The sequence below is a fragment of the Monodon monoceros genome, unplaced genomic scaffold (genome assembly GCF_005190385.1).
Source record: "Monodon monoceros isolate NGI ecotype Baffin Bay Population unplaced genomic scaffold, NGI_Narwhal_1 Super_Scaffold_21, whole genome shotgun sequence".
Lineage (NCBI taxonomy): Eukaryota > Metazoa > Chordata > Mammalia > Artiodactyla > Monodontidae > Monodon > Monodon monoceros.
This window is the reverse complement of record NW_021703778.1, coordinates 91,477,003-91,502,632: the sequence shown is the minus strand read 5'-3', so window position 1 is coordinate 91,502,632 and position 25,630 is coordinate 91,477,003. Positions and strand designations below refer to the sequence as shown.

The 25,630-nt window shown below is 37.0% G+C and overlaps 1 protein-coding gene and 1 non-coding gene across 3 annotated transcripts in view; one reads left to right on the top strand and one right to left on the bottom strand.

Moving 5' to 3' along the window:
- The window catches only part of BUB1B (BUB1 mitotic checkpoint serine/threonine kinase B), a 57,647-nt gene that overhangs the window by 14,613 nt on the left and 17,404 nt on the right, over nucleotides 1-25,630 (top strand). For both annotated transcript variants that reach the window (XR_003796091.1, XM_029239608.1), the window contains exons 6-15: nucleotides 7,007-7,176; nucleotides 8,601-8,815; nucleotides 8,988-9,079; nucleotides 10,603-10,832; nucleotides 17,238-17,350; nucleotides 17,883-17,998; nucleotides 18,571-18,620; nucleotides 19,751-19,811; nucleotides 19,946-20,051; nucleotides 23,138-23,412. Coding sequence is in view for 1 of the 2 variants with exons in the window: in XM_029239608.1 (XP_029095441.1) it covers nucleotides 7,007-7,176; nucleotides 8,601-8,815; nucleotides 8,988-9,079; nucleotides 10,603-10,832; nucleotides 17,238-17,350; nucleotides 17,883-17,998; nucleotides 18,571-18,620; nucleotides 19,751-19,811; nucleotides 19,946-20,051; nucleotides 23,138-23,412 (1,428 nt within the window). In the remaining variant the exon portion in view is untranslated. The remainder of the gene's footprint in view (nucleotides 1-7,006; nucleotides 7,177-8,600; nucleotides 8,816-8,987; nucleotides 9,080-10,602; nucleotides 10,833-17,237; nucleotides 17,351-17,882; nucleotides 17,999-18,570; nucleotides 18,621-19,750; nucleotides 19,812-19,945; nucleotides 20,052-23,137; nucleotides 23,413-25,630) is intronic.
- On the bottom strand, nucleotides 1,612-1,684 carry TRNAE-CUC. The gene has a single exon. It is a non-coding gene; the product is annotated as a tRNA-Glu (tRNA).

Below are 25,630 nucleotides of genomic sequence, written 5' to 3'. Positions count from 1 at the left end.
TCTTTATATATTCTGAATACAAGCCTTTTGTCAGATGAGTGATTTGTAAGTCTTTTCTCCTAGCTTAAGTCTGGGAGTGTTTTTTATAGACCAAGGTTTTTAATTTTGAAGAAGTTTAACTTACAATTATTTCTTGTATGGATCGTGCTTTTGGTATATCTAAGAATTCCATCTAGCTGAAGGTCACAGAGGTCACTCCTATGTTTTTATCCTGAAGTTTTATAGTTTACTTTTTACATTTAAATCTGTGATCCATTTTGAGTTAATTTTTGTAGAAGGTATCAAGGCTGTTTTTTTTTTTTATTTTGCATATAAGCCTCCATTTATTCCTGTGCCACTTGTTGAAAAGACTTTCTCCATTGAATTACCTTTGCATCTTTGTCAAAAAGCAAGTGATCGTATTTGTATAGGTTTATCTCTGTTACTCTGTTTTGTTCTGTTGATCTCTGTATCTATCATTGGTATATATCACACTATCTGGATTGCTGGAGTTTTATAGTAAGTCTGGAAATCAGGTAATATGAGTCTTCTAACTGTTCTTTTTAAGTCTTCTAGTTCCTTTGACTCTGTGTATAAATTCTAGAATCAGCTTCCTGGGATTTTGATGAATATTGTGCATGAACAAGGTATATTTCTCCATTTATTTACATCTTTGATTTCTCTTAGTGGGCTTTGGTAGTTTTTGTCTTTCAAGGAATTGGTCCATTTCATCCAAGTGATGAGTTTATGGACATAGAATTGTTCATAGTATTCCTTTATTATCCTTTTAATGTCTGTAGGTTATGTAGTAACCCCCCTTCTTTCGTTTTTCATATTGATAATCCTGATAATTGGTCTTCTCTTTTTCCTCTGTCAGTCTGGGTAGAAGTTTATTGATTTCTCTTGATCTTTTTAGGGAATCAGCTTTTGGTTCCATTGATTTTTCTCTTAATTGATATTCTGCTCTTAATTTTATTAATTTCTGCTCTTTATTATTTCCTTCTCTGTGCTTGCTTTGGGTTTAACTTGCCCTTCTTTTTCTAATTTAAGGTGACACTTAGAGCACTGATTTCTAGAATTTTCTTTTCTAATATAAAAAATGTCTGTCTAAGCACTGCTTTAGCCGTATCCCACAAATTTTGATATAATATTATGTTTTCATTTTCATTCAGTTCAAAATATTTTTTAATTTTCTTTATGTCTTCCTTTTGATCCATGGGTTATATAGAAGTGTATTGTTTAATTAGGACATGTTCGGAGATTTTTCAGATATCTCCCTGTTACTGATTTCTAGTTTAATTCCGTTATGATCAGAGAACATAATTCGTATGATTTCAATTCTTTTGAATTTGTTAAGCTTCATTTTATGGCCCAGAATATGGTCTATCATGGTGAATGTTTTGTGTATACCTGAAAAATATGTCTTTTCTGCTGTTTTGGAGTAAAATGTTCTGTAAATGTCATTTAGGTTAAGTTGATTGGTAATCTGTTCTAGTCTTCTGTATCCTTGCTGATTTTCTGTCTACTTGCTCTATCAGTTACTGAGAGAGGAATTTCGAAGTTTCTTTTATTGTGTTTTGTTTGTTTGGTTGTTTGTTCGTTTTTCTTGCCGCGTGGCTTGTGAGATCTTAGTTCCCCGACCAGGGATTGAACCTGGGCCCTCACCAATGAGAGTGCAGAATCCTAACCACTGGACTACCAGGGAATTCCCTCTTTTATTGTGAATTTATGTTTCTTCTTTGAGCTCATATCAGTCTTGCTACATATATTTTGAAGCTCTGTTGTTAGGTTTATACACATTTAGAATTGATCCCTTTATCATTATATAATGTTCATCTTTATCCCTGATCATACTCGTTCTGAAGTCAGCTTAATCTGATATTGATATAGGCAGTCCAACTTTCTTTAGTTTGCACGGTACATCTTTTTCCTTTCTTTACTTTTTTTTTTTTTTAACAGTTTTAGAGTTGTGCAGCCATTGCCACAATCTAATTTTACAACATTTTTAACACCCCAAAATGAATTCCATACTTATTAGCAGTCACTCCCCATTCCCACTCACCCCAGTTCCAGGCAACCACTAATCTGCTTTCTCTCTCTGCATTTGCCTCTTCTGGACATTGCACGTAAATGGAATCCTACATTATGTGGTCTTTTGTGACTGGCTTCTTTCACTTAGCATGTTTTCAGGGTTCATCATAGATGAACATAGTTGTGGCATATATCAGTATTTCATTCCTTTTTATTGCTGAATAATATGTCATTCTATGGACATACCACATTTTGTTTATCCATTCTTCAGTTATTGGGCATTTAGGTTTTTATTTTTTGGCAATTATGAAATAATGCTGCTATAAACATTCACATTACAGGTTTTTGTGTGAATTCCCTTTTACTTTTTTCTTTTTAACAAAGGGAGTTCTTTTTTTTGTTGAAGTATAGTTGATGTACAGTATTATAAAAGTTACAGGCATACAATATAGTGATTCACAATTTTTAAAGGTTATATACTCCATTTATAGTTATTATAAAATATTGGCTGTATTCCCTGTGTTGTATAATATGTCCTTGTAGGTTATTTTATACCTAATAGTTTGTACCTTCCAATTCCCTACCCCTATGTTGCCCCTCCCCCTTCCCTCTCCCCACTGGTAACCAATAGTTCTCTATATCTGTGAGTCTATTTCTTTTTTATTTTATTCACTAGTTTGTTGTATTTCTTAGATGCCACATATAAGTGATATCATACAGTATTTATCTCTGTCTCTGACTTATTTCACTTTGCATAATCCCCTCCAAGTTCATCCATGTTGTTGCAAATGACAAGATTTCGTTCTTTTTTATGACTGAGTAGTATTCCACTGTATATGTATACCACATCTTGTTTATCCATTCATCTGTTGGTGGACACTTAGGTTGCTTCCGTATCTTGGCAATTGAAAATAACACTATTCTGAACACTGGAGTGCATTTATCTTTGCAAATTAGTGTTTTTGTTTTTTTTGGATATATACCCAGGAGTGGAATTGCTGGGTCATATGGTAGTTCTGTTTTTAGTTTTTTTTTTTTTTTTTTTTTTTGCGGTACATGGGCCTCTCACTGTTGTGGCCTCTCCCATTGTGGAGCACGGGCTCCGGACGCGCAGGCTCAGCGGCCATGGCTCACGGGCTCAGCCACTCCGCGGCATGTGGGATCCTCCCAGACTAGGGCACGAACTCGTGTCCCCTGCATCGGCAGGCAGACTCTCAACCACTGCGCCACCAGGGAAGCCCTGTTTTTAGTTTTTTGAGAAACCTCCATACTCTTTTCCATAATGGCTGCAGCAATTTACATTCCTACAATAGTGTACAAGGGTTCCCTTTTCTCCACATCCTTGCCAACATTTGTGATTTGTGTTCTTTTTGATGATAGCCATTCTGACAGGTGTGAGGTGATACCTCATTGTGGTTTTGATTTTCATTTCCCTGATGATTAGTGATGTTAAGCATCTTTTCATGTGCCTTCTGGCCATCTGCATTTCCTCTTTGGAAAAAAGCCTTTTAAGGTCTTCTGCCCATTTTTTAATCAGGTTGCTCCTTTTGCTTTTAACCTGTCAGTGTCTTTATATTTAAAGTGGTTCTTACACGCTAAAGAGTTGGGTGTTGTGTTTTTCTCAGTTCCTGCAGTATCTTTTATGTGGTATACTTAGAACTTTTTAATGGAATTATCGATTTTGGGGGATTTAGATCTGTTATTATTTGTTTTCAGTTTGTTCTCTGTCTTTTGTTCGTCTGTTGCCCCTTTCCTGTCTTCTTTTGGATTATTTGAATTTTTTTTTCATTTAAATTTATTTTATTGGCTTTTTGTCTGTTACTTTTTTAGTGGTTGCTCTAGGGTATATTATACATATATCTAACCTTTCACAGTCTCCTTAGAGTTAATATTTTACCACTTCAAGTAAAATATAAAAGCTTTATAACCATATAGGTTCTTTATCTTCCTGACTTTTTTGATATACTGGTTGTATGTATTATATTTACATACATTGAAAACCCCATCCGGGACTTCCATGGTGGCGCAGTGGTTAAGAATCTGCCTGCCAAGGCAGGGGACATGGGTTTGATCCCTGGTCCACGAAGGTCCCACATGCCCCAGAGCAGCTAAGCCCATGAGCCACAGCTGCTGAGCCTGCTCTGTAGAGCCTGCGCTCTAGAGCCCGTGAGCCGCAACTACTGAGCCCACGTGCCACAGCTGCTGAAGCCCGCGCACCTAGAGCCTGTGCTCCACAGCAAGAGAAGCCACCGCAATGAGAAGCCTGCACACCGCAAGAAAGAGTAGTCCCCGCTCGCTGCAAGTAGAGAAAGCCCATGCGTAGCAACAAAGACCCAACACAGCCAAAAATAAATAAATAAAATAAATTTTTTTTAAAAAGAAGAAAACCCCATCAGACAACGTTATAATTTTTGCTTTCATCAGCCATACATATTTTAAAGAACTTAAGAGAAAAATAATCTTTTATATTTACCATTTTTGTTCTTTCTTTATTCCTGAAATTCCAAGTTCTCCTCTGGTATCATTTCCTTTCAGCCCAGTGAGGGGTTTTTTAGCCATTCATTTAGAGTGAGTCTTTCGCCTAAAAATTATCTTAGTTTTGTTTTCATCTGAGAATGTCTTTATTCATCTTCATTCCTGAAGGATATTTTCACTGGATGTAGAATTCTGGGTAACAGTTCTTTTAACATGTTTCTGTCTTCTGGACTCCATGACTTCTGATGGGAAACCTGTAGTCATTTGAATGGTTCTTCCCCATTTTTTGTAGTGTGTTGATTTTCTCTGGGTATGTTTAAGGTTTTTTTCTTTAACATTGCTTTTCAGCAGTTTGATCTTGATGTGTCTAGGTGTGATTACCTTTATGTTTAATCCATTTGGGGATTACTGCACTTTTTGAATTTGTAAATGCATGCCTTTCACAAAATTTGAAAAGTTTTCAGCCATTATTTTAAAAATATGTGTCTGGGGCTTCCCTGGTGGCGCAGTGGTTGAGAGTCCGCCTGCCAATGCAGGGGACACAGGTTTGTGCCCTGGTCCGGGAGGATCCCACATGCCGCGGAGCGGCTGGGCCCGTGAGCCATGGCCTCTGAGCCTGCACGTCCATAGCCTGTGCTCTGCAATCGGAGAGGTCACAACAGTGAGAGGCCCGTGTACCACAAAAAAAAACAAAAGCAAAACGTGTCTATACCTTTTCTTCGGGGACTTCAGTTACACATATGTTAGACTTTCTGATATTGTCCCACAGGTCCCTGAAGCTCTGTTCATTAAAAAAAAAAAATTTAACCTTTATTCTTTCTGTTCTTTAGGGTGGCCAATTTTTATTTATTTGTTTTCAGGTTCATTTACTCTTTTCTCAGTCTTCTCCATTCTGATAATGAGTATATCCAGTAAATTTTTTATTTCAGATACTGTGTTTTTCAGGTCTAAAATTTCCATTTGATTCTTTTTCATACTTTCTGTGTGTCTGCTGAGAGCTATCTTTCCACTCATTTCAAATGTTTTTACCTTTATCTTATGGAGCATCACTATAATACCTGCTTTAAAATCTCTGTCTGAAAACTCTAACACCTGGGTCATTTGATGTTTATATCTGTTGATTCTTTTTCCTTTGAGAATCGGTCACATTTTCCCAGTTCTTCATGTGTGACATAATTTTGGATGATATCCTGGACATTTATCCTGAATTATTTGATTCTAGGTCCTGTTGGTTGATGTTCTCTGGAGAATGTTGATGTTTTTGTCTTATTAGGTAACTAACCTTCAGATATCATAATTTCTTTTTCATCTTATGTGGGTATTGGTTCCAGTGTCAGTTCAATTTTCCAAAGACCTTTGGGTCTATCGCATGTGTCTGTTGCTCTGGGGCTAGTCTAGGACTTGGGCAGTGGTTTATACTATAGTTCAATTCTCAAAGCCTTTTCTCTGCTGCTTTGGGTCTGCCCTGTGTATGCATAGCTCAGGGGTGAGTCTAGAGCTTGTGCCAATTTATGTATAGAATTAGGAGATCCCTTTCTTCAGCTCATCCTCTCCAATGTTTCTCCCATACTCATTGGGCCTCAGAGTCCTGTTTTCCCAGTCCTCTGGCCAGAAAGATGAGGTTTCTCTAGGACTTTTAGCTTCCCACACCACCAGTGTAACAATTCAAAGTGAGGAAAAGAGATGAAGGGGAAAAAACAAACAAACCAGGAAGCAGCCCTGTGTGGGTTGTTTCTTCAAGTTTGACTCCTCTCCACAGTCCACTTGCTTTTGTTTACGTTTCAGAGACCTCAGTTGCTTTTTTGTATTTTGTCTAGAGTTTTTAATTCTAATCAGTGAGAGAGAGAGAAGCTATCATGAGCTTGTTCCATCTTGGCCAGCGTTCGCAGTTTATTCAGTTTTTTTACCCTTTTGATAATGCTTGAAACTTGGACAGCAGCACAGGAAGTTTAGACTTCAAACTTCTGCCAGCTTTACTAAAGTAAAATGTCCCGTTGGATGCAACTTCATTTCATCTGATTCAGGAAAAATGGTGGGGTAGGGGGTAGGGTGGGGATTCTATGTAGAGAGAGAAAGACATGCAGCGATAAAAATAGACGTGGCAAGATGTTAACAATTAGTGAATCTAGGTAAAGGGTATATGGGTGCTCATTTACTCTTTCAACTATTTCGTGAGTTTAAAAAGTTGGTGGGAAAGTCTCATCTTAATAAATTCTATGGTCTTAATCTTAGACATCCTTATCTGATCCTGAGATCAACTTACTCGTGCTCTTCAGAGTATTTTTAATTGGTCAAGTTTGGACATACAGAGGGGGAGCTAAATCATTCTAGCCAAAACCTTTTCTGATTTCAAGGTGGCTTTCTTTATTCCTGAGAGCTTAAACACTTCTTTTTGGCTATTTGTATATATTTCTTCCCTTATCCCACTTTTCACCCTTGTTTATTTAACAAATTAAGAAATTTGAATCTGGTGAGTAGTGTTCATCTCACCAAATGTTAATTGTCCATTCTCTTACTTTAGACAATTCCAAGCTCGAGTGTCTCGGCAAACTCTGTTGGCACTTGAGAAAGAAGAGGAGGAGGAAGTTTTTGGATCTTCTGAACCACAACGAAGCACATTGGCTGAACTAAAAAGCAAAGGGAAGAAGACAGCAAGAGCTCCAATCAGCCGTGTAGGAGGTGCTCTCAAGGGTAAGTTTGTTAAGTGTTATTATGGGAAGCTCTTCGTCTCAGGTGGTAGGCAAATTATGTAAGGAGAACATGTATAAATATATATATGGACATTGTCCTTCTGTTCTGAGTACTAGGTAGCAAAAAAGAAAAGTCTAAGGAGAACTGAGATCACAGAGTGCAGTAACACTAAAACATGTCAGCATTTTGTCTCTTAATTAAGAAAAACCCATTCTGAGGCCCTTATAATGCAAAAGAAAAAGAGAGAGAAAAAAACCTAACCTAATATACAGGGAGCATCTAGAGTTTCTCAGTTTTAGTTGTTAGTTGAAAGAATATATGCAATGATATAGCAAGTATTATCAAAGTAAAGCTTACATGTACCAAATCCTCAAAGAATGTTTTAACTTGGTTTTCAGCTTTTGAGGGGTCAGAAATTGGGCTCTCTTTGTATACCTAAAGATGATCAGTAATAGCTTTTTTAAAAATTCACTGTTTTTTAGGGAAATTTAGGTTTACAGCAAAATTGAGTGGAAGGTACAAAGATAAATAATTATTAACCAAATTTATAGCAGTTAGACATGTAGACCAGATTTTTAAAAGATCTCTTATCCCTTTCCTGATATCAACTTTTAATACTCAGAATGGGGACTTCCCTGGTGGCACAGTGGTTAAGAATCTGCCTGCCGATGCAGGGGACATGGGTTTGAGCCCTGGTCTGGGAAGATCCCACATGCCGCAGAGCAGCTAAGCCCATGCACCACAACTACTGAGCCTGCGCTCTAGAGCCTGTGCGCCACAACCATTGAAGCCCATGCGCCCTGGAGCCCGTGCTCCCCAATAAGAGAAGCCACTGCAATGAGAAGTCCGTGTGCAGCAACAAAGACCCAACGCTGCCAAAAATAAATAAAAATTAATACTCAGAATGTTCCTTGGAGATCTGAGAATTAGGGTATAAGGAATATAGTCTTAAAGAATATTTCATCCAGATCATGATGAAGCTTGATTCTAATAAGCAGCCCCACTAAAGAGAATACCACTAATAAGTGGTTAATTTGTTTTTTCTAGATTCAGTACATTTCAGCTGATTTCCATTGAGAGAAAGCTTTAAACTGAAAAATGAAGATTAAGATTAGGTTAGTCTGGTAAAATTAGGCAATGTTAGAATGATGACTGAAGGAAGATGTAGAATTTGTTTCTTGGATATCTATGCATAAAAGATTACAGGTGAGGGAAAAGAGGTAGGGTATAAGTAACATACAGAATGGACTTAAAAACTACTAATTTGATCCATTAAGGTTTTTAAAATTATTATTTTAAAAAATCTCTGATTGTGTGGTAGTAGAAGTAATCTCCTTGATTTGGGAAAGAATTAGGTATACCTTCTTGGGCATCTAAATTGATAATTAAAGATTTTACATGGAGTTTTAATATTTTTCTCTTAGCTCCAAGGCAGAACAGAGGACTCCAAAATCCAGTTCCTCAACAGATGCAAAGTAATTCTAGAATTACTGTTTTTGATGAAAATGCTGATGAACCTTCTAGAGCGGAGTCATCTAGGCCTACAGGGCAGCCATGGATAGCACCTCCTGTGTCCAGGGCCAAAGAGAATGAGCTGCAAGCTGGCCCTTGGAACACAGGCAGGCCTTTGGAATACAGGGTAAGGACTCTTAGATCCAGTTTATTTGCTGACATAACAAAGACTTCAGAGTTAGAGTAGATGAGTATTTTTAGCATCTCTCTTAATTCCTCTTGAATAATTAGGCATGGTCTTCATATGTTGTGTCAGAATGTAAAACCATGGTAATTTTAGTTTTCTTCTTCATCGCCAGCCTCGTGGCAGTGCAGCTTCTATGACAGCTGTACCCTCTGTGCTTCCCAGTTTTACTCCATATGTGGAAGAGACTGCACAACAGCCAGTTATGTGAGTTTGGTTTCCAGATATTTTGAGGTGGGAATTATGAAGAGTGGGCAGGGGCACCTATCCTAGTTCCCAAAGGCATTTTCTTCTTTGTGGGGATGAAGGTAAACCAAAGTTTTATTTCCTTTACATCTATATTTTTTTGAGTATGTTAGGGCTAAAAGACTATTTGTTAGTATTATTAAGGAATAAACTCAATAGGTTTATATTTACATTGCTGTAGTCAAAGACAGTCACTGTGATTTAAATGAGGTGTTCTACCTTTGTTATTGACAGTAATAAGAAATTATGGCAGTTTTTCCTCGTAACCTGCTTTTTCTTTCTGGATGTCTTTTCCTTCCTAACCCTTGGCATTTCTGTTTATAAGAAAAAATATGATAGATGATGATTAAATAATCAGGCAGTCTGAGATTCAGTCTAATATGTAACATTGTGGAGTTCTAATATTAGGTCGTATTTTGCACCCTATGGCAAGAGTTTCCTCATAACTAAGCTATAACCCTTCGTATATGCTAGGTATGATGTTTGTGTGGGATTTTCAGAGTCTTTTATCAGTTGAGGAAGGCTTTTAAGCATGTAGATGCTTGGGCCATTAAAGGTTCTGATCCAGTGTATCTGAGGTGAAGACCAGGTATCTTTAGTTGTAAAAAGGTACATAAGAAAATAAAAGATACATAAGTGATTCTGATCCATTGTCCAGATTGAGAACATCTGCCCTATCCCGATTGAGGTACTTTATGCTTCATTCTTTTCAAACCTATATTACCACTCTCGTTCTTCCCCCTCAGCTGAGAACATTGAATTTCACATCATCAGTTCCCTAAATGCTATATTCCTAACTCTAATTCTTTGGGGTGCTAAACGATGGAAAATGGGCTGTATTGCATAAGTTAACTTCATTTCATACACTGGCTTTGATTTAGATATTTCCACAGACATAGAAAATAAACTTATGGTTACCAAAGGGGAAAGATGAGGGGAGAGATAGGTTAGGAGGTTGGGATTAACATATACACACTACTATATATAAAATAGATAACCAACAAGGACCTACTGTATAGCACAGGGAACTATACTCAATATTTTGTAATAACCTATAAGGGAAAAGAATCAGAAAAAGAATATATCTATAAGTATATATGTATAAGTGAATCGCTTTGCTGTACATCTGAAACTAACACAAATCAACTATACTTCAATAAAAACAATTTTTTTAATAAAAATATTACCTCCTTTAAAAAAAAGATATGGTATTCAGATTTATTTTTACCTACAAGTAATAAAAGCTATATGATGACCCTAACTTACACCTAATTTCCTTCTTCATCATAGTAGTACTCAGAACATAATTGTTGATGGACCATGTAAATTATTTTTAGCCTGTTTTCTCGGTCTTTTTTGTTTTTGTTTTTTTGGAATCGATCACATATAGCCTCACTACTGACATTGTCCCTGTGTTCTGTCAAAACGTAAGAAATAACTCATTTGATCTGTATGGTGAATAATAATTATCTTGCTTCTTTTAGGACACCATGTAAAATTGAACCCAGTATAAACCACATTCTAAGCACAAGAAAGCCTGGAAAGGAAGAAGGAGATCTCCTGCAAAGAGTTCAAAACCTTCAGCAAGAGTCTGAGGAGAAGAAAGAGAAAATGATGTATTGTAAGGAGAAGATTTATGCAGGAGTGGGGGAGTTCTCCTTTGAGGAGATCCGGGCTGAGGTTTTCCGGAAGAAATTAAAAGAGCGAAGAGAAGGTATATGTATTGATCTAGTTCAAGTTTGTAAAAATAACTTAGTTGTAGGAAGATTGAGTTGATATGTTAAGTCTGAGGAAAATTACCCCATTGTGTGTACCTTTATGTGATGCTTCTATGGTTTCTATGTTTCTCCATTTAGGCTGAATTTCCATTGTTGCTTTCCATGAAACCCCTGAGAAAAAATATTAAGCAACTAAGTTTGTGTTCAAAAGTAAAGGAACTGCATGACCAATTCATAATTTCCCTGCAATCGGCAGACAGAGTGCTTTTCCTAACATTTCCTAAATATTTCACTTTACTTTTGATACTTCGGCCAAAATTTCTCCCAGGGCTTATTTAGGTTAACATACTCACTCATTTAGATGATAATTATGTGTACTGTTTATTAAAGACATTATGTTCTTTCTAAGTTAAGGGAAGCTTCACTATAAATTGAAAAACTGGGAATTTGGGGGAAGTGGGAAGTGGTTCTGATTCTGAAGCCTAGAAGTACTTGGGGGCAAGAGGTGTGCAGAATAGGCTGAAAGTAGGGAAGTATAGCATTTGGAGCTTAAGGCATTAGAAGATGCGCAAGAGTACAGAAAAGGAGGTAGGGGAGAGTCCAGAAATAAATTTCATTCATTTAGACATTTTGACTAGGATCTATACCAAGAAAGAAGAAATTTTTTTTTTTTAAACACAGGCATCCAGAGTAACCTGCTATTGCAGCTCAGCTCACTTAAGGAGACGTGGCATTCATAAGGCTAGCTGGGAAACTTAACCATCACTTGTAATTTGTTTGAGAAAAAAATATTTCAGAGTTCCAGGTGACAAGTTAGAAGCAAACGTCTGTAAAGCAGACTGTACGTTTGGAATTGCCCTGTTTGTTACATCAACTGGTGCCTTCCAAGGTTGACAGAAGTGCTCTGGGCTCAAATAATACATTGAAAAATGGAATCTACATTTCTAGGTAGGAGACAGGGAATGGTTAAAAAGCAAGGAGCTGGTTATGTAAAGCTTTTCAAAGTGGGAACCACCACAACAAAGAAGTAGGCTAGCAGAGTAGCCAAATATGAGCTGGGAAAGGAGCTAGGTACTTAGATTAAAACTACTGCTTCCTAAAGGGAAGGCTCTAGCTATGCCAAGTATATACAGGTAAAATAGTACATTTTATTCTCAACTAGCCAAAGAAGGACCTGAGCTAGGGTTAGTTGGGATTTGAGTAGTTAAAAAAAGTATTGACCTTTGAGGGTATTTTAATACTCATTTCCTAAACTTGTCTCTGAATCTAGTTTGTACTCTTATAAATCCTTATGCCTATAAGAAAGAGGTTTCTTCTTATATTGAAAATTAGCTTCAAAGATTGTTGCAGACTTTCACTCTCAGGTAGGGATATGAGAAATGAGGAAGCCACAGGTTGGGCCTAAAGACAAGGCTGTTATCCTTTCTTACCATTGCTACTTCCAAACCATATTCCCCCTCCTCCTTCAAAAAGCTTCTTTCGGATTCATGTCTTCCAATTTTTTTTTTTTCTGCCTCTTGAACCTCCTTAGTGTTCTCACCTCAGACTTTTTAGTCACTCCCTGTCACTCATTAACTGACTAAGCACCTGGCTCATATCTTACTTTCTACTCCCTACGTCATCCACTATACTGTATTCACCTGGCAGAACCTCAACCCTGGTTAAATCCAGCTCTCTGCTCACACTCTGTATCTGCATCCAAGTATTGATAGTTTAAATGTAGCTGGAGAAAAATGCAACTGTGTGCATCGGTCTCATTTTAAATTCTTTTTTTTTTAATTGGGGTATAGTTGTTTTACAATGTTGTATTGGTTTCTACTGTACAGCGAAGTGGAGTTCCCTGTGCTATACAGCAGGTTCTCATTAGTTATCTATTTTATACATATTAGTGTATATATGTCAATCCCAATCTCCCAGTTCATCCCACCCCACACTTTCCGCCCTTGGTAGCCATACGTTTGTTCTCTGCATCTGTGTCTCTATTTCTGCCTTGCAAACCAGTTCATCTGTACCATTTTCCCAGATTCCACATATATGTGGAAATATATGCACATATATTCCATATATATGCAAATATATACAATATTTGTTTTTCTCTTTTTGACTTACTTCACTCTGTATGACAGTCTCTAGTTCCATCCACATCTCTACAAATGACCCAATTTCGTTCCTTTTTATGGCTGAGTAATATTCCATTGTATATATATACCACATCTTTTTTTTTAATATATAAATTTATTTATTTTTGGCTGCATTGGGTCTTCATTGCTGTGTGTGGGCTTTCTCTAGTTGCGGCGAGCAGGGGCTACTCTTTGTTGTGGTGCCCGGGCTTCTTGTTGTGGTGCACGGGCTTCTCTTGTTGCGGAGCACAGGCTCTAGGCACACGGGCTTCAATAGTTGTGACATGCAGGCTCAGTAGTTGTGGCTCGCAGGCTCTAGAGCACAGGCTCAGTAGCTGTGGCACATGGGCTTAGCTGCTCCGCGGCATGTGGGATCTTCCTGGACCAGGACTTGAAGCTGTGTCCCCTGCATTGGCAGGCAGATTCTTAACCATTGTGCCACCACATCTTCTTTATCCATTCATCTGTTGATGGACATTTAGGTTGCTTCCATCACCTGGCTATCGTAAACAGTGCTGCAATGAACACTGGGGTGCATGTGTCTTCATGAATTATGGTTTTTTCTGGGTATATGCCCAGTAGTGGGATTGCTGGGTCATATGGTAGTTCTATTTTTAGTTTTTTAAGGAACCTCCGTACTGTTCTCCATAGCAGCTCTATCAGTTTACATTCCCACCAACAGTGCAAGAGGGTTCCCTTTTCTCCACACCCTCTCCAGCATTTATTGTTTGTAGATTTTCTGATGATGCCCATTGTAACCGGTGTGAAGTGATACCTCATTGTAGTTTTGATTTGCATTTCTCTAATAATTAGTGATGTTGAGCATCTTTTCATGTGCCTCTTGGCCATCTGTATGTCTTCTTTGGAGAAATGTCTATGTAGGTCTTCCACCCATTTTTTGATTGGGTTGTTTGTTTTTTTGATATTGAGCTGCATGAGCTGTTTGTATATTTTGGAGATTAATCCTTTGTCCATTGCTTCGTTTGCAAATATTTTTTCCCATTCTGAGGGTTGTCTTTTCGTCTTGCTTATGATTTCTTTTGCTGTGCAAACGCTTTTAAGTTTCCCTAGGTCCCATTTGTTTATTTTTGTTTTTATTTCCATTTCTCTAGGAAGTGGGTCAAAAAGGATCTTGCTGTGATTTATGTCAAAGAGTGTTCTTCCTATGTTTTCCTCTAAGAGTTTTATATGGTCCAGTCTTACATTTAGGTCTTTAATCCATTTTGAGTTTATTTTTGTGTATAGTGTTAGGGAGTGTTCTAATTTCATTCTTTTACATGTAGCTGTCCAGTCATTTTAAATTCTTGACCACAAATCTCAAATGAGCATTTACCAGTGCCTAACAATCATTCTAGTTTCCTGGTAGGTGAAGTTCTTCTTTCTGCTAAACAACTAATTTAATTTTCTTTCATATTTTCAAATCTGCATCCCTGTCCCTCCTCACCTATAATCTCGTTTCTAATTTCATTGAGAAAATAGAAGGAATGTAATGGTAACTCCATTTTCTTCCACCAAATCTGCCATATCTGCAATCTGTACCTATACACTCATTCTTTCTGTTAAAATTAACGTTTCCCTGGGGCTTCCCTGGTGGTGCAGTGGTTAAGAATCCGCCTGCCAATGCAGGGGACACGGGTTCGAGCCCCGGTCTGGGAAGATCCCACATGCCACGGAGCAGCTGAGCCCGTGTGCCACAACTACTGAGCCTGCGCCCCTAGAGCCCATGCTTCGCAACAAGAGAAGCCACTGCAATGAGAAGTCTGTGCACCCCAACGAAGAGTAGCCCCACTCACAACTAGAGAAAGCCCATGGGCAGCAATGAAGACCCAACATGGCCAGTAAATAAATAAATAAGTAATTTTTTTAAAGAAATTAATGTTTCTCTGTTCCTATCAAAGGAGTGGCCCTTTTTTCTTCCCCTTCCAGCATTTTCCCTTTTTACTAAACCATTCTCACTCATTTATACATATATACTCTAATGTCTCCATTCTTTAAAAAAAAAAAAGAAAAAGAAAAAATCTCCATTATCCTCATATTCTTCTCTAGCTACTACCCCGTTTCTATACTCTCTTTCACAGCAAAATTTGGGGGGAATTGCAATCATCTTTTGCTGCCTATTATTTCCTCAAGCACTATTCCAGTGATCACGGTGACCAGAAACCTCCTTTTTGCCAAATCTTATGGCTCTTTCTCAGTCCTGATCTTTATTGACTTCTTGGCTTCATTTGGCACAGTTGATGAAATACTCTTTATGAAATGCTTCTCTTGGCTTCTTCCTTGATGTGTATTCCCATTCAGTTTCCTTTACTCCTGTTCTTCTCATTCAGGACCTGTTCCTGAGGCCCAGGGGAGAGTTCTGAAGTATCCCAGTTATCTTTTCTTTCAACAGCTATCTTTAGGTAATAGATTAAATACTGTTTTCAAGCCATGGACTCTCAAATTCATATCCCCATCCCTGACATTTCACCTGAACCGCAGACTCACATTTAGTTGCCTGCATCTATTGGCTATCCTAATAGACATTTTAAACTCAACCTAAGCAAAAATAGTTACTGGGACTTCCCTGGTGATCCAGTGAGTAACACTCTGCACTCCCAGTGCAGCGGGCCCTGGTCCGATCTCTGGTCAGGGAACTAGATCCCATGTGCTGCAACTAAGAGTTTGCATGCCGCAACTAAATATCCTACATGCCTCAACTAAAAGATCCCGCATGCCACAAGGAAGATCCTGCATGCTGCAACTAAGACCTGGTGCAGCCAAATAAATACTTTAAAGAAAAACAAAGTTAGTGATTTCTGTCACAAACCACACCTCAATATGCAAATGTACCACAGGCTTCCCTATCTCAATAAAAGGCATCCCCATGCACGCAGTTGGTTCGAGCCAAAAAAAGTCCAGAAGTCATCTCTGATCCCTCTTTCTTTACCATTCCCCCACATCTAGTGAATAAGCCTATCAACTTTACCACCAAGAAATTTCATAAATCTTTCATTTATCACCATTCCCATTATTACCTCAATCGAAACCACAGTCTTTTAGCTGGACTACTGCAATTAGACTTTCTGCCCTCATTCTGGCCTTAACACAGTCCATTTTATTCACAGCAAATTATCTTTTTTAAAAAGTCAGAGCATGGGTTTCCCTGGTGGCACAGTGGTTGAAAGTCCGCCTGCCGATGCAGGGGACACGGGTTCGTGCCCCGGTCCGGGAAGATCCCACATGCCGCGGAGCAGCTGGGCCTGTGAGCCATGGCCGTTGAGCCTGCACGTCCGGAGCCTGTGCTCTGCAACGGAAGAGGCCACAACAGTGAGAGTCCCGCATACCACACAAAAAAAAAAAAGTCAGATCATGTCACTCCTTTATTTAAAATTCTCCAGTGTTTTTTCATTGTCTTAGAATGCAGTACAGCGTCTTTACCCCTACGTGATTTGGCCGTTGCCTACCTCTCCAACCTCATCTTTTACTTTGCTCCCTCTATCTGTGCTACAACCATGTTGGCCTTCTTTTGGATCCTTGAACACAATAATCTTGTTCCTGCATTAGGACCTTTGTGCCAGCTAGTCCTTTGGCCTAAAATCTTTCCCCAGATCTTTATATGACTGGCCTCTTGTCATCCAGGTTACAGCTTTCTAATGTAACTTTCTTAGATGATCTTTCCTGATCTCTGGTCTTAAGTAGCCCCTGACCTCCATCCCCCTACCCAGTGACACATTCTCACATCACCTATTTAGTTTTATTTTTAAAACTGATTTTTCTTGTTAATTTTTGTGTTTGTCTGTCCCAAATTGAACGTTAGCATCACATGACCAAGGACTTTGTATTATGTACCACTAAAACCTAAATTCTTAAAGTTGTGCTTGGCACATAATAGATATTCTATTTTTTATTGACTGAATAAATAATAGAGACCTTGGGGCTTCCCTGGTGGCGCAGTGGTTGAGAGTCCGCCTGCCGATGCAGGGGACACGGGTTCGTGTCCTGGTCCTGGAATATCCCACATGCCGCAGAGCGGCTGGGCCCGTGAGCCATGGCCGCTGAGCCTGCGCGTCCAGAGCCTGTGCTCCACAACAGGAGAGGCCACAACAGTGAGAGGCCCGTGTACCGCAAAAAAAAAAAAAAAATAATAATAGAGACCTAGACCTCAAGTTGAGGGCTTTGCTCCATTTGTATCATTCTCATCTGTAATATTAACATACGTTGAGGACATGAGCCCCAAAGACAGTTTTTGACAGGGTAAATTGCTATGAGGAGTAATGCCTCAGCCAACTTCACTGTTTCTAGCTGAGCTACTGACCAGTGCAGAGAAGAGAGCAGAAATGCAGAAGCAGATTGAAGAGATGGAGAAGAAGCTAAAAGAAATCCAAACTACTCAGCAAGAAAGAGCAAGTGATCAGGTCATTCTCTTTTTCAATACGTACAACTAATGCTTATTGAAACAAATTTAAACAATATAAAAATATAGAAAGTAAAAAGTCCTGTCAGACCCACTCAGTTTCTGATAGTTTCTTTGCTATTAGTATCAGTAAAGTTGAGCAGGAAAGTAATTTTAACAGGTGACTTCAAATGGAATTTGTGGCATATAAGTGATGCAATTTATTGACTATTGACTTCTTAGTTATACTCTAAATCACTATTCTGTTACTTCTTACTTTAGATTTTTATTCTAGTTATGTTCCATTAAAATGAGATTAGCTAAAGAAATTTAGTGTGTATTTCCGTGCCACTACTCAGTTGAGTACAACAGTACCAGTTTATACTGGGAACATAAATTATTGGGAAGAACTTTTGTGGTACAGACATTTTATATGGTTAATATATGTCTAGGGGAAGAGTATAGTAAAGTTAATTTTGGCACTAAAACTTGAGAATAGGTAGCATTTTCTATATAGGAGGGACACATTGATTTTGTTTATTTAATGCAAATAGCAAGAAGAGAAGATGTCTACAAAGGAGACAGCTGAACTGCGAATTGTTTCAGAGTCTCAGGAAATACCAGGAATGGCTCTATGCAATTCTGTTTGCCCAGTAAACTCTTGTGCCAGGTAGGACCGTATTGGTGGGAGGGATGGTGCTTATAGGAGGGCATCTAGAACTGACCTTTGACTCTCTAGTGACTTGAAGTCTCCTTAACTTTTATAGTATTGAGACATGATTTTTCCAAGTCTTTGTCACAACATAAGCTTTGATGCTGATGAGGGAGGTCTGGGTGCTGGCTTTTTTCCATTAAAAAAAATACATGTTTCTTATAAAAACAACCAAATAATTTTTTAAATGATAATACCACCCATTTCTACTACCAAGAGATGACTAGTATTAACATTGGTATATTCTTATTTGTTGTTTTGGTTTTGTTTTATAAAAATGAAAGCTTACCATTTTGTAATCTACTTATACTGTTAATGTAACTTAACATCTGTTATCAAATATAATTCTATGACAATTTTAATGACTGAAGGTTCTATCTTAAAGAATTTGGTTTAATGGTACTAGAATATTTTCTTTATCTTAGAGTGAAGAAGATTATATTTAATAAAAAGACCTCTTGGACTTTTAAGAATTAAATAATTCTTTCTGTGGGTACTAAGCACATGTTTTAAAACAAATTTCTTCACAGGGAAACTTCACTTGCAGAAAACATTTGGCAAGAACAGCCTCATTCTAAAAGTGAGTTTTATTTGACAATCTCATGAAGAACTTATTGATACAAATGCATTATGTAATAAGTGTAAATACTTTTCTTGATTGTGGTAAAAGGATTTGAAAGAAAGCAGAGGGAGGGACTAAGGTACTGTTATATTTGAATCATGGAATTCAGTTATAAGCATATGATTCAAGATACGTTAGACATTTGAAAGAATATTTTTATAAAATAACTCATTGCTTTAAAATATTTGGTTTAAATGTAATTTAAATTTATACTAACTACAAAATAATCTTCCACTTTAGTTAGTGTACTCTAGCTAAGCATATCAGTAGTACCCAGCAGCCAAGAGTGGAAAGTGGTTTTTTGGAAGAATGAGGGGGGAAAGCTTAAAACTAAAGCTATTTTATACTCAAATTTGTTGTCTTTTCAGAAACATGTTAAAAGTGGTAGAAACATGAATATCCATCTATAAGTAGTTAAAAAAATTCAGTAGAATCTGATTAAACCTCTAATTCTAACCATTAATTTATAGGAAATGCAAAGCATAGAAGAACATGTGAAACAATATAATTGGCAAAAAATCCAGCATTATGGGGCAAACAACCCAGTTTCTAAAATAAGAAATTAATAGCAAAAACAAAAACCCTATAAAATAAAAGCAATTTAAGAGGCATTTCAACTAGTCAACAGTGTATGAATCTACTTTGCATTCCTAATTCAAACTTTCTAGAAAGTTTTGGTAAAATGTGAAACCTCTGACTGGATATTTGAATACAGAAATTGTTAATTCTTATAGGTATGATCATGTTTTGAGATTATGCTTTTTAAAAAGAGGCTATCTCTTGAAGAAATATGTACTAAAATATTTACATATGCAATGATACGGTGTTTTGTATTTGCTTCAAAATAATCCAGAATTGGGTTAGGTTTGGGGGAGTAGTAGTGGGAAATAAAGATGACACAAGATCATCCATGTTTAGGTAATTGTTATTAAATGATGTCTACTTTTATATATTTGAAATTATTTATTATAAAAGATAAACAAAATTGTCTTTATGCTTTCAAACAGCAAAAATGTTAATTGACCTAGTTGTCTTGAAGAGTAGGGCATTTACTCTTAAGAGTGTAAATTTAGTCTCTCTTTCTATAGGTTCCAGTGTACCTTTCTCCATTTTTGATGAATTTCTCCTTTCAGAAAAAAAGACTATCAGGTTTGAGGGGTTTTTTAGTTTTGTTTTGTTTTGACAATTAGAAGTTTTCTGTTATTATAAATGAGGATGAAATAGGGGGTTACTGTTATCTGTGTTAAGAGAAAAATTGCTAAATGAAATATGTCTTTTTCCAGTCCTTCTGCAGATCTCCCACGGGTTTTAGCCCAACGAAGACCACTTGCAGTTCTCAAAACTTCAGAAAGCATCACCTCAAATGAGGATGTATCTCCAGATGTTTGTGTAAGGAGCAATATCCCTAAGTTTATATAAATGGACTAGTGGATAGTTTCATTCAATTCTCACAAAAGTTTAGGGTTAAAATGAAAATTACTGGCTTGAAATAAGCACATGAAAAGACGCTCAAAACCATCTGTTATCAGAGAATGAAAATCAAAACCACAGTGAAATGTTGCACACATGCTCTAGGATGGCTATAATCAAAAAGACAAAATAACAAGTGTTGGTGAGGATGGGAAGTAACTAGAACCCTCATACTTCGCTGGTGAGAATGTGGAATGATGCATCCTCTTTGGAAAACAGTTTGGCAATTCTTCAAAATGTTGAACATAGAGTTACCATATGATCCAGCAATTCCCTCCTAGGTATATACCCAAAAGAATTTAAAACATATCTTCACACAAAAAGCTTTACATGAATGTTCACAGCAGCATTTTTCATAATAGCCAAAAACTGGAAACAACCCAGTGTTCGTCAACTGATGCATGGATAAACAAAATGTTGTGTATCCATACAATGGAATATTATTAAGCCATAAGAAGGGATGAAGTACTGATATATCTTACAACATGAATGAACCTTGAAAACACTGCTAAAATGAAGCCACACACAAAAGAACACATATTGTATGATTCCATTTATGTGAAATGTCCAGAATAGGCAAGTCCATAAAGACAGAAAGTAGATTAGGGATTTCCAGGGGATTAGGGAGAGAATGGGTTGGAAAGTGACTACAAATGGATATGGTGTTTCTTTTTGAGGTGATGAAGATGTTCTGGAGTTAGATAGTGGTGATGGTTGCAAAGCCCTATGAATATACTAAAAACCACTGAAATGCACACTTTTAAAGGGTGAAGGTTTTGGTATGTTAATTATATCTCAGTTTTTTAAAGTGGGGAAAAATCACTGCCTTGAAAGCCAAGGATCTTATAAAATGTTTATGAAACATTGGCAATGAAAGAGTTATGTGAACCAACCTTTTTTTTTTTTGTAGTAATGTTTTATTTTAATCACTGTGGACTAGTGACATGATAATACTTAGGATAAAAAAAGACCCTGTGTAGACATTCAAGACAAAGTAAATAAACTTTATCAGTGACATTTCATTGAAGTCTTAAACCAGCATCTGGAAACTTGTCTTGAGATTGAAGGGAACTGAGTATGTTTAATCTGAAGACTTTTAAGGGGAGACACGATCAGTAGCTACAGTGATTTAAAACACTGATTTAAAACAGTATATTCTCCACATCCTAGGGAATGACTCAAACATGTTTTTGTTTACTTATTTATTGAGGTATATTTTATATTCATAAACTGCACAAATATTAATTTTTATATATGTGAATATCTGTGCGGTCTTCACCTATGTCAAGATACAGAAAATTTCCAGCAACCCAGAGGAACCTCGGGAGCCATTTATGACTAAAGGTGCTCAGGCCCCATTCCAACTATACTGAATTGGAATTTCCAGGGATAAAACCCAAGCGTGTATTTTTATTTGTTTTAAATAGTTTCCCAGGTAATTCTAATATAAGTAATCCACTGACTGGTATGAAAAGATAATGATGTAGAAGAGTAAGTTTTACATACTGTGTTCTGGAGAATATCACCAGAGAATAGATGGATAGGCTAGATTTGGAGGTAGTGGTTCTAGGTTCAGCTGTTCAAGGATGGACTAAATTATTAAAGGGGTAAATCTCAATCTAGTTTTTTTGTCTTAAACCTTTTACTTGAATTTTGTTAATAGGTACCTACCAGGATTCTTTCCCCTACAAAAAAAAAAAAAAATTAAAGTGTCTAAACTAATAAGGCCATAAGTAGAATTTGCATAAAATGTATTCTTAGACTGCAGACATCTATTTTACTCTAATCTTACAATTATTTAGTTTCACTTATTGTTTCTTCTAGATGTATCTCACCTCTACTAAATAATGTTGAGTCAGAAATTCAGAGTATATATCATATTGGTAATGATCTAGAAAATTAATATCTAGTATCTATAAGGGTTAAATGAAATAGGCACTTTTGTGTACTTCAGGTAAATGTATAAAGTGGTACAGTCCCTCTGAGGGCGGTATGTATAAAGACACTTAGTGTTCAATTACCTTTTTGACCTGATAGTTCTACTTTTATGAATTATTCCTAAGAAAGTTAACATATTCTTAAAGATTTAAATCTACAAGAATATTTAAAATAGTTTTATGACAGTGAAAAACAGGGGATAACCTAAAACATTTGGTCAACTTCTGATAAACCCACAATGTTACCATCATGTTTCTAAAGAATTTTTAATAGCACAGAAAATATACTAAAAAATATAATGAGAAGGAATAATATAGACTAGCATAGATGCTATAATTTCACTTGTTTTAAAACCTCTTTTTTAAATGCATAGAATATGCTTGTGCATGTATCCTACCAGATGCATATGGTCATAGCAGTTGCCTCTGGGGAGTAGTAACTGGAGTGGAGACGTCAGGAATCAAGTGTGGAAAGGAGACTTTTTCACTATATATCCTTTTAAACTAGTTGACTTTTTAAAACTATATACCTGTATTACTTTTAAAGACAAAGGCGTATTTTTTTTTATGGCGACAAAGGTGTATTTTAAATGTTTTCCATTATTTTATACTTTTTTTCCCATATTTTCTACCATGGTCATGAATTACCTTTAAGAAATAAAATAGAAATTAAACATTTGTCAAAGAAAAAGACTTAAAAGCTAGGAGGATAGCAGATTATTGGAACATATTCTAGGCCAAAGCCAGAAGAAAAATAGCATTAGTCCTCTAGTTCCTAGGTGAAATTGGTTGGGAAAAAAACATTGTCCAGTATTTTTCCTTTGTATGGAGAATCCTCACAGTGTATTTTTTGATGAAATATAATTTGCTGTTTTCATAATACAAAACCTTTTTCCTCAAATGTAATGATGTGCTTTTTAAATTTGTCTTTCTCTAGAGATTCTGATATGATGCTTTTGCACCCTGTGTTAAAAATCACTTAACTAATATGTATCTCTTTCACTAAAAAAGATAGGCCATTCATATGCTCACTGAAATGTTTGAGCTAAGTTTTTTGTGGTTTTTCAGGATGAATTTACAGGAATTGAGCCCTTGAGTGAGGATGCTATTATCACAGGCTTCAGGAATGTAACTATTTGTCCTAACCCAGAAGACACTTGTGACTTCGCTAGAGCAGCTCATTTTGCATCCACTCCTTTTCATGAGATGATATCCTTGAAGGATCTCCCTTCTGACCCTGAGAGACTGTTGCAGGAAGAGGACCTAGATGTGAAGACTTCTGAGGACCAGCAAACTGCTTGTGGCACTATCTACAATCCAACTCTCAGCATCAAGAAGCTGAGGTGACTGGTGATTATAGGTTGTACAAATCAGGTTGTTTGAGGGCTTTCTTATTCTGTGTGTGCTTGTCAGTTATAGCAATCAATTATGAAGCTTTTACTACCTGCTGGGTACTGTGCTAAGTGCTTTACCTGACAGCTGGGCTCCTCCAGATAAAGTGTTAATGGGATTTAGTAACTGATTTGATTCTAAGGGTTAAAAGTAAATTTTGCCGGTTATGGTATCTTTGAGAAAACTCAGCAAAGTGTACCTGATTGGTAGAGACGAGGCATTTATTTTTCCTTTAATATTGAGGTTAAAATAATGGTAGAGTAGGTTGATGCTAATTTCAAATAGGCAATTAGAGACATGTTTTTGGGTTTTTTTAACATCTTTATTGGAGTATAATTGCTTTACAGTGTTGTGTTAGTTTCTGCTGTACAACAAAGTGACTCAGCTACATGCACACGTATATCCCCATATCCCCTCCCTCCTGTGTCTCCCTCCCACCCTCCCCATCCCACCGCTCCAGGTGGTCGCAAAGCACTGAGCTGATCTCCCTGTGCCATGAAACTGCTTCCCACTAGCTATCTATTTTACGTTTGGTAGTGTATACATGTCAGTGCTACTCTCCCACCTCGTCCCAGCCCACCCTTCCCCCTCTCCATGTCCCCAAGTCCATTCTCCACATCTGTGACTTTGTTCGTGTCCTGCCCCTAGGTTCATCAGAACCATTTTTTGTTTTAGATTCCGTATATATATATGTTAGCGTACACTATCTATTTTTCTCTTTCTGACTTGTATCACTTTGTATGACAGACTCTAGGTCCATCCACCTCACTACAAATAACTCAATTTCATTTCTTTTTACGGCTGTGTAATATTCCATTGTATATATGTGCCACATCTTTATCCATTCGTCTGTCAGTGGACACTTAGGTTGCTTCCATGTCCTGGCTATTGTAAATAGTGCTACATTGAACATTGTGGTACATGACTCTTTTTGAATTATGGTTTTCTCACGTTATATGCCCAGTAGTGGGATTGCTGGGTCATATAGGAGTTCTAGTTTTAGCTTTTAAAGGAAGCTCCATACTGTTCTCCATAGTGGCTGTATCAATTTACATTGCCACCAACAGTGCAAGAGGGTTCCCTTTTCTCCACACCCTCTCCAGCATTTATTGTTTGTAGATATTTTGATGATAGCCATTCTGACCAGTGTGAGGTGATACCTCACTGTAGTTTTGATTTGCATTTCTCTAATGATTAATGATGTTGAGCATTCTTTCATGTGTTTTTTGGCAATCTGTATATCTTCTTTGGAGAAATGTCTATTTAGGTCTTCTGCCCATTTTTGGATTGGGTTGTTTGTTTTTTTGATATTGAGCTGCATGAGCTGCTTGTATATTTTGGAGATTAATCTTTTGTCAGGTGTTTCATTTACAATTATTTTCTCCCATTCTGAGGGTTGTCTTTTCGTCTTGTTTATGGTTTCCTTTGCTGTACGAAAGCTTTTAAGTTTCATTAGGTCCCATTTGTTTATTTTTGTTTTTATTTCCATTTCTCTAGGACGTGGGTCAAAAAGGATCTTGCTGTGATTTATGTCATAGAGTGTTCTGCCTGTGTTTTCCTCTATGAGTTTTATAGTATCTGGCCTTACATTTAGGTCTTTAATCCATTTTGAGTTTATTTTTCTGTATGGTGTTAGGAAGTGTTCTAATTTCATTCTTTTACATGTAGCTGTCCAGTTTTCCCAGCACCACTTATTAAAGAGGCTGTCTTTTCTCCATTGTACATTCCTGCCTCCTATGTTCTTGGATTGGAAGAATCAACTTTGTGAAAATGACTATACTACCCAAAGCAAAGATAAGGTGACCATATGTGCGTGGGTTTATCTCTGGGCTTTCTGTCCTGTTCCATTGATCTATATTTCTGTTTTTGTGCCAGTACCATACTGACTTGATTACTGTAGCTTTGTAGTATAGTCTGAAGTCAGGGAGCCTGATTCCTCCAGCTCCATTTTTCTTTTGCAAGATTGTTTTGGCTATTTGGGGTCTTTTGTGTTTCTGTACAAATTGTGAAATTTTTTGTTCTAGTTCTGTGAAAAATCCCATTGGTAGTTTGATAGGGATTACATTGAATCTGTAGATTGCTTTGGGTAGTATAGTCATTTTCACAAAGTTGATTCTTCCAATCTAAGAACATAATATATCTCTCCATCTGTTTGTATCATCTTTAATT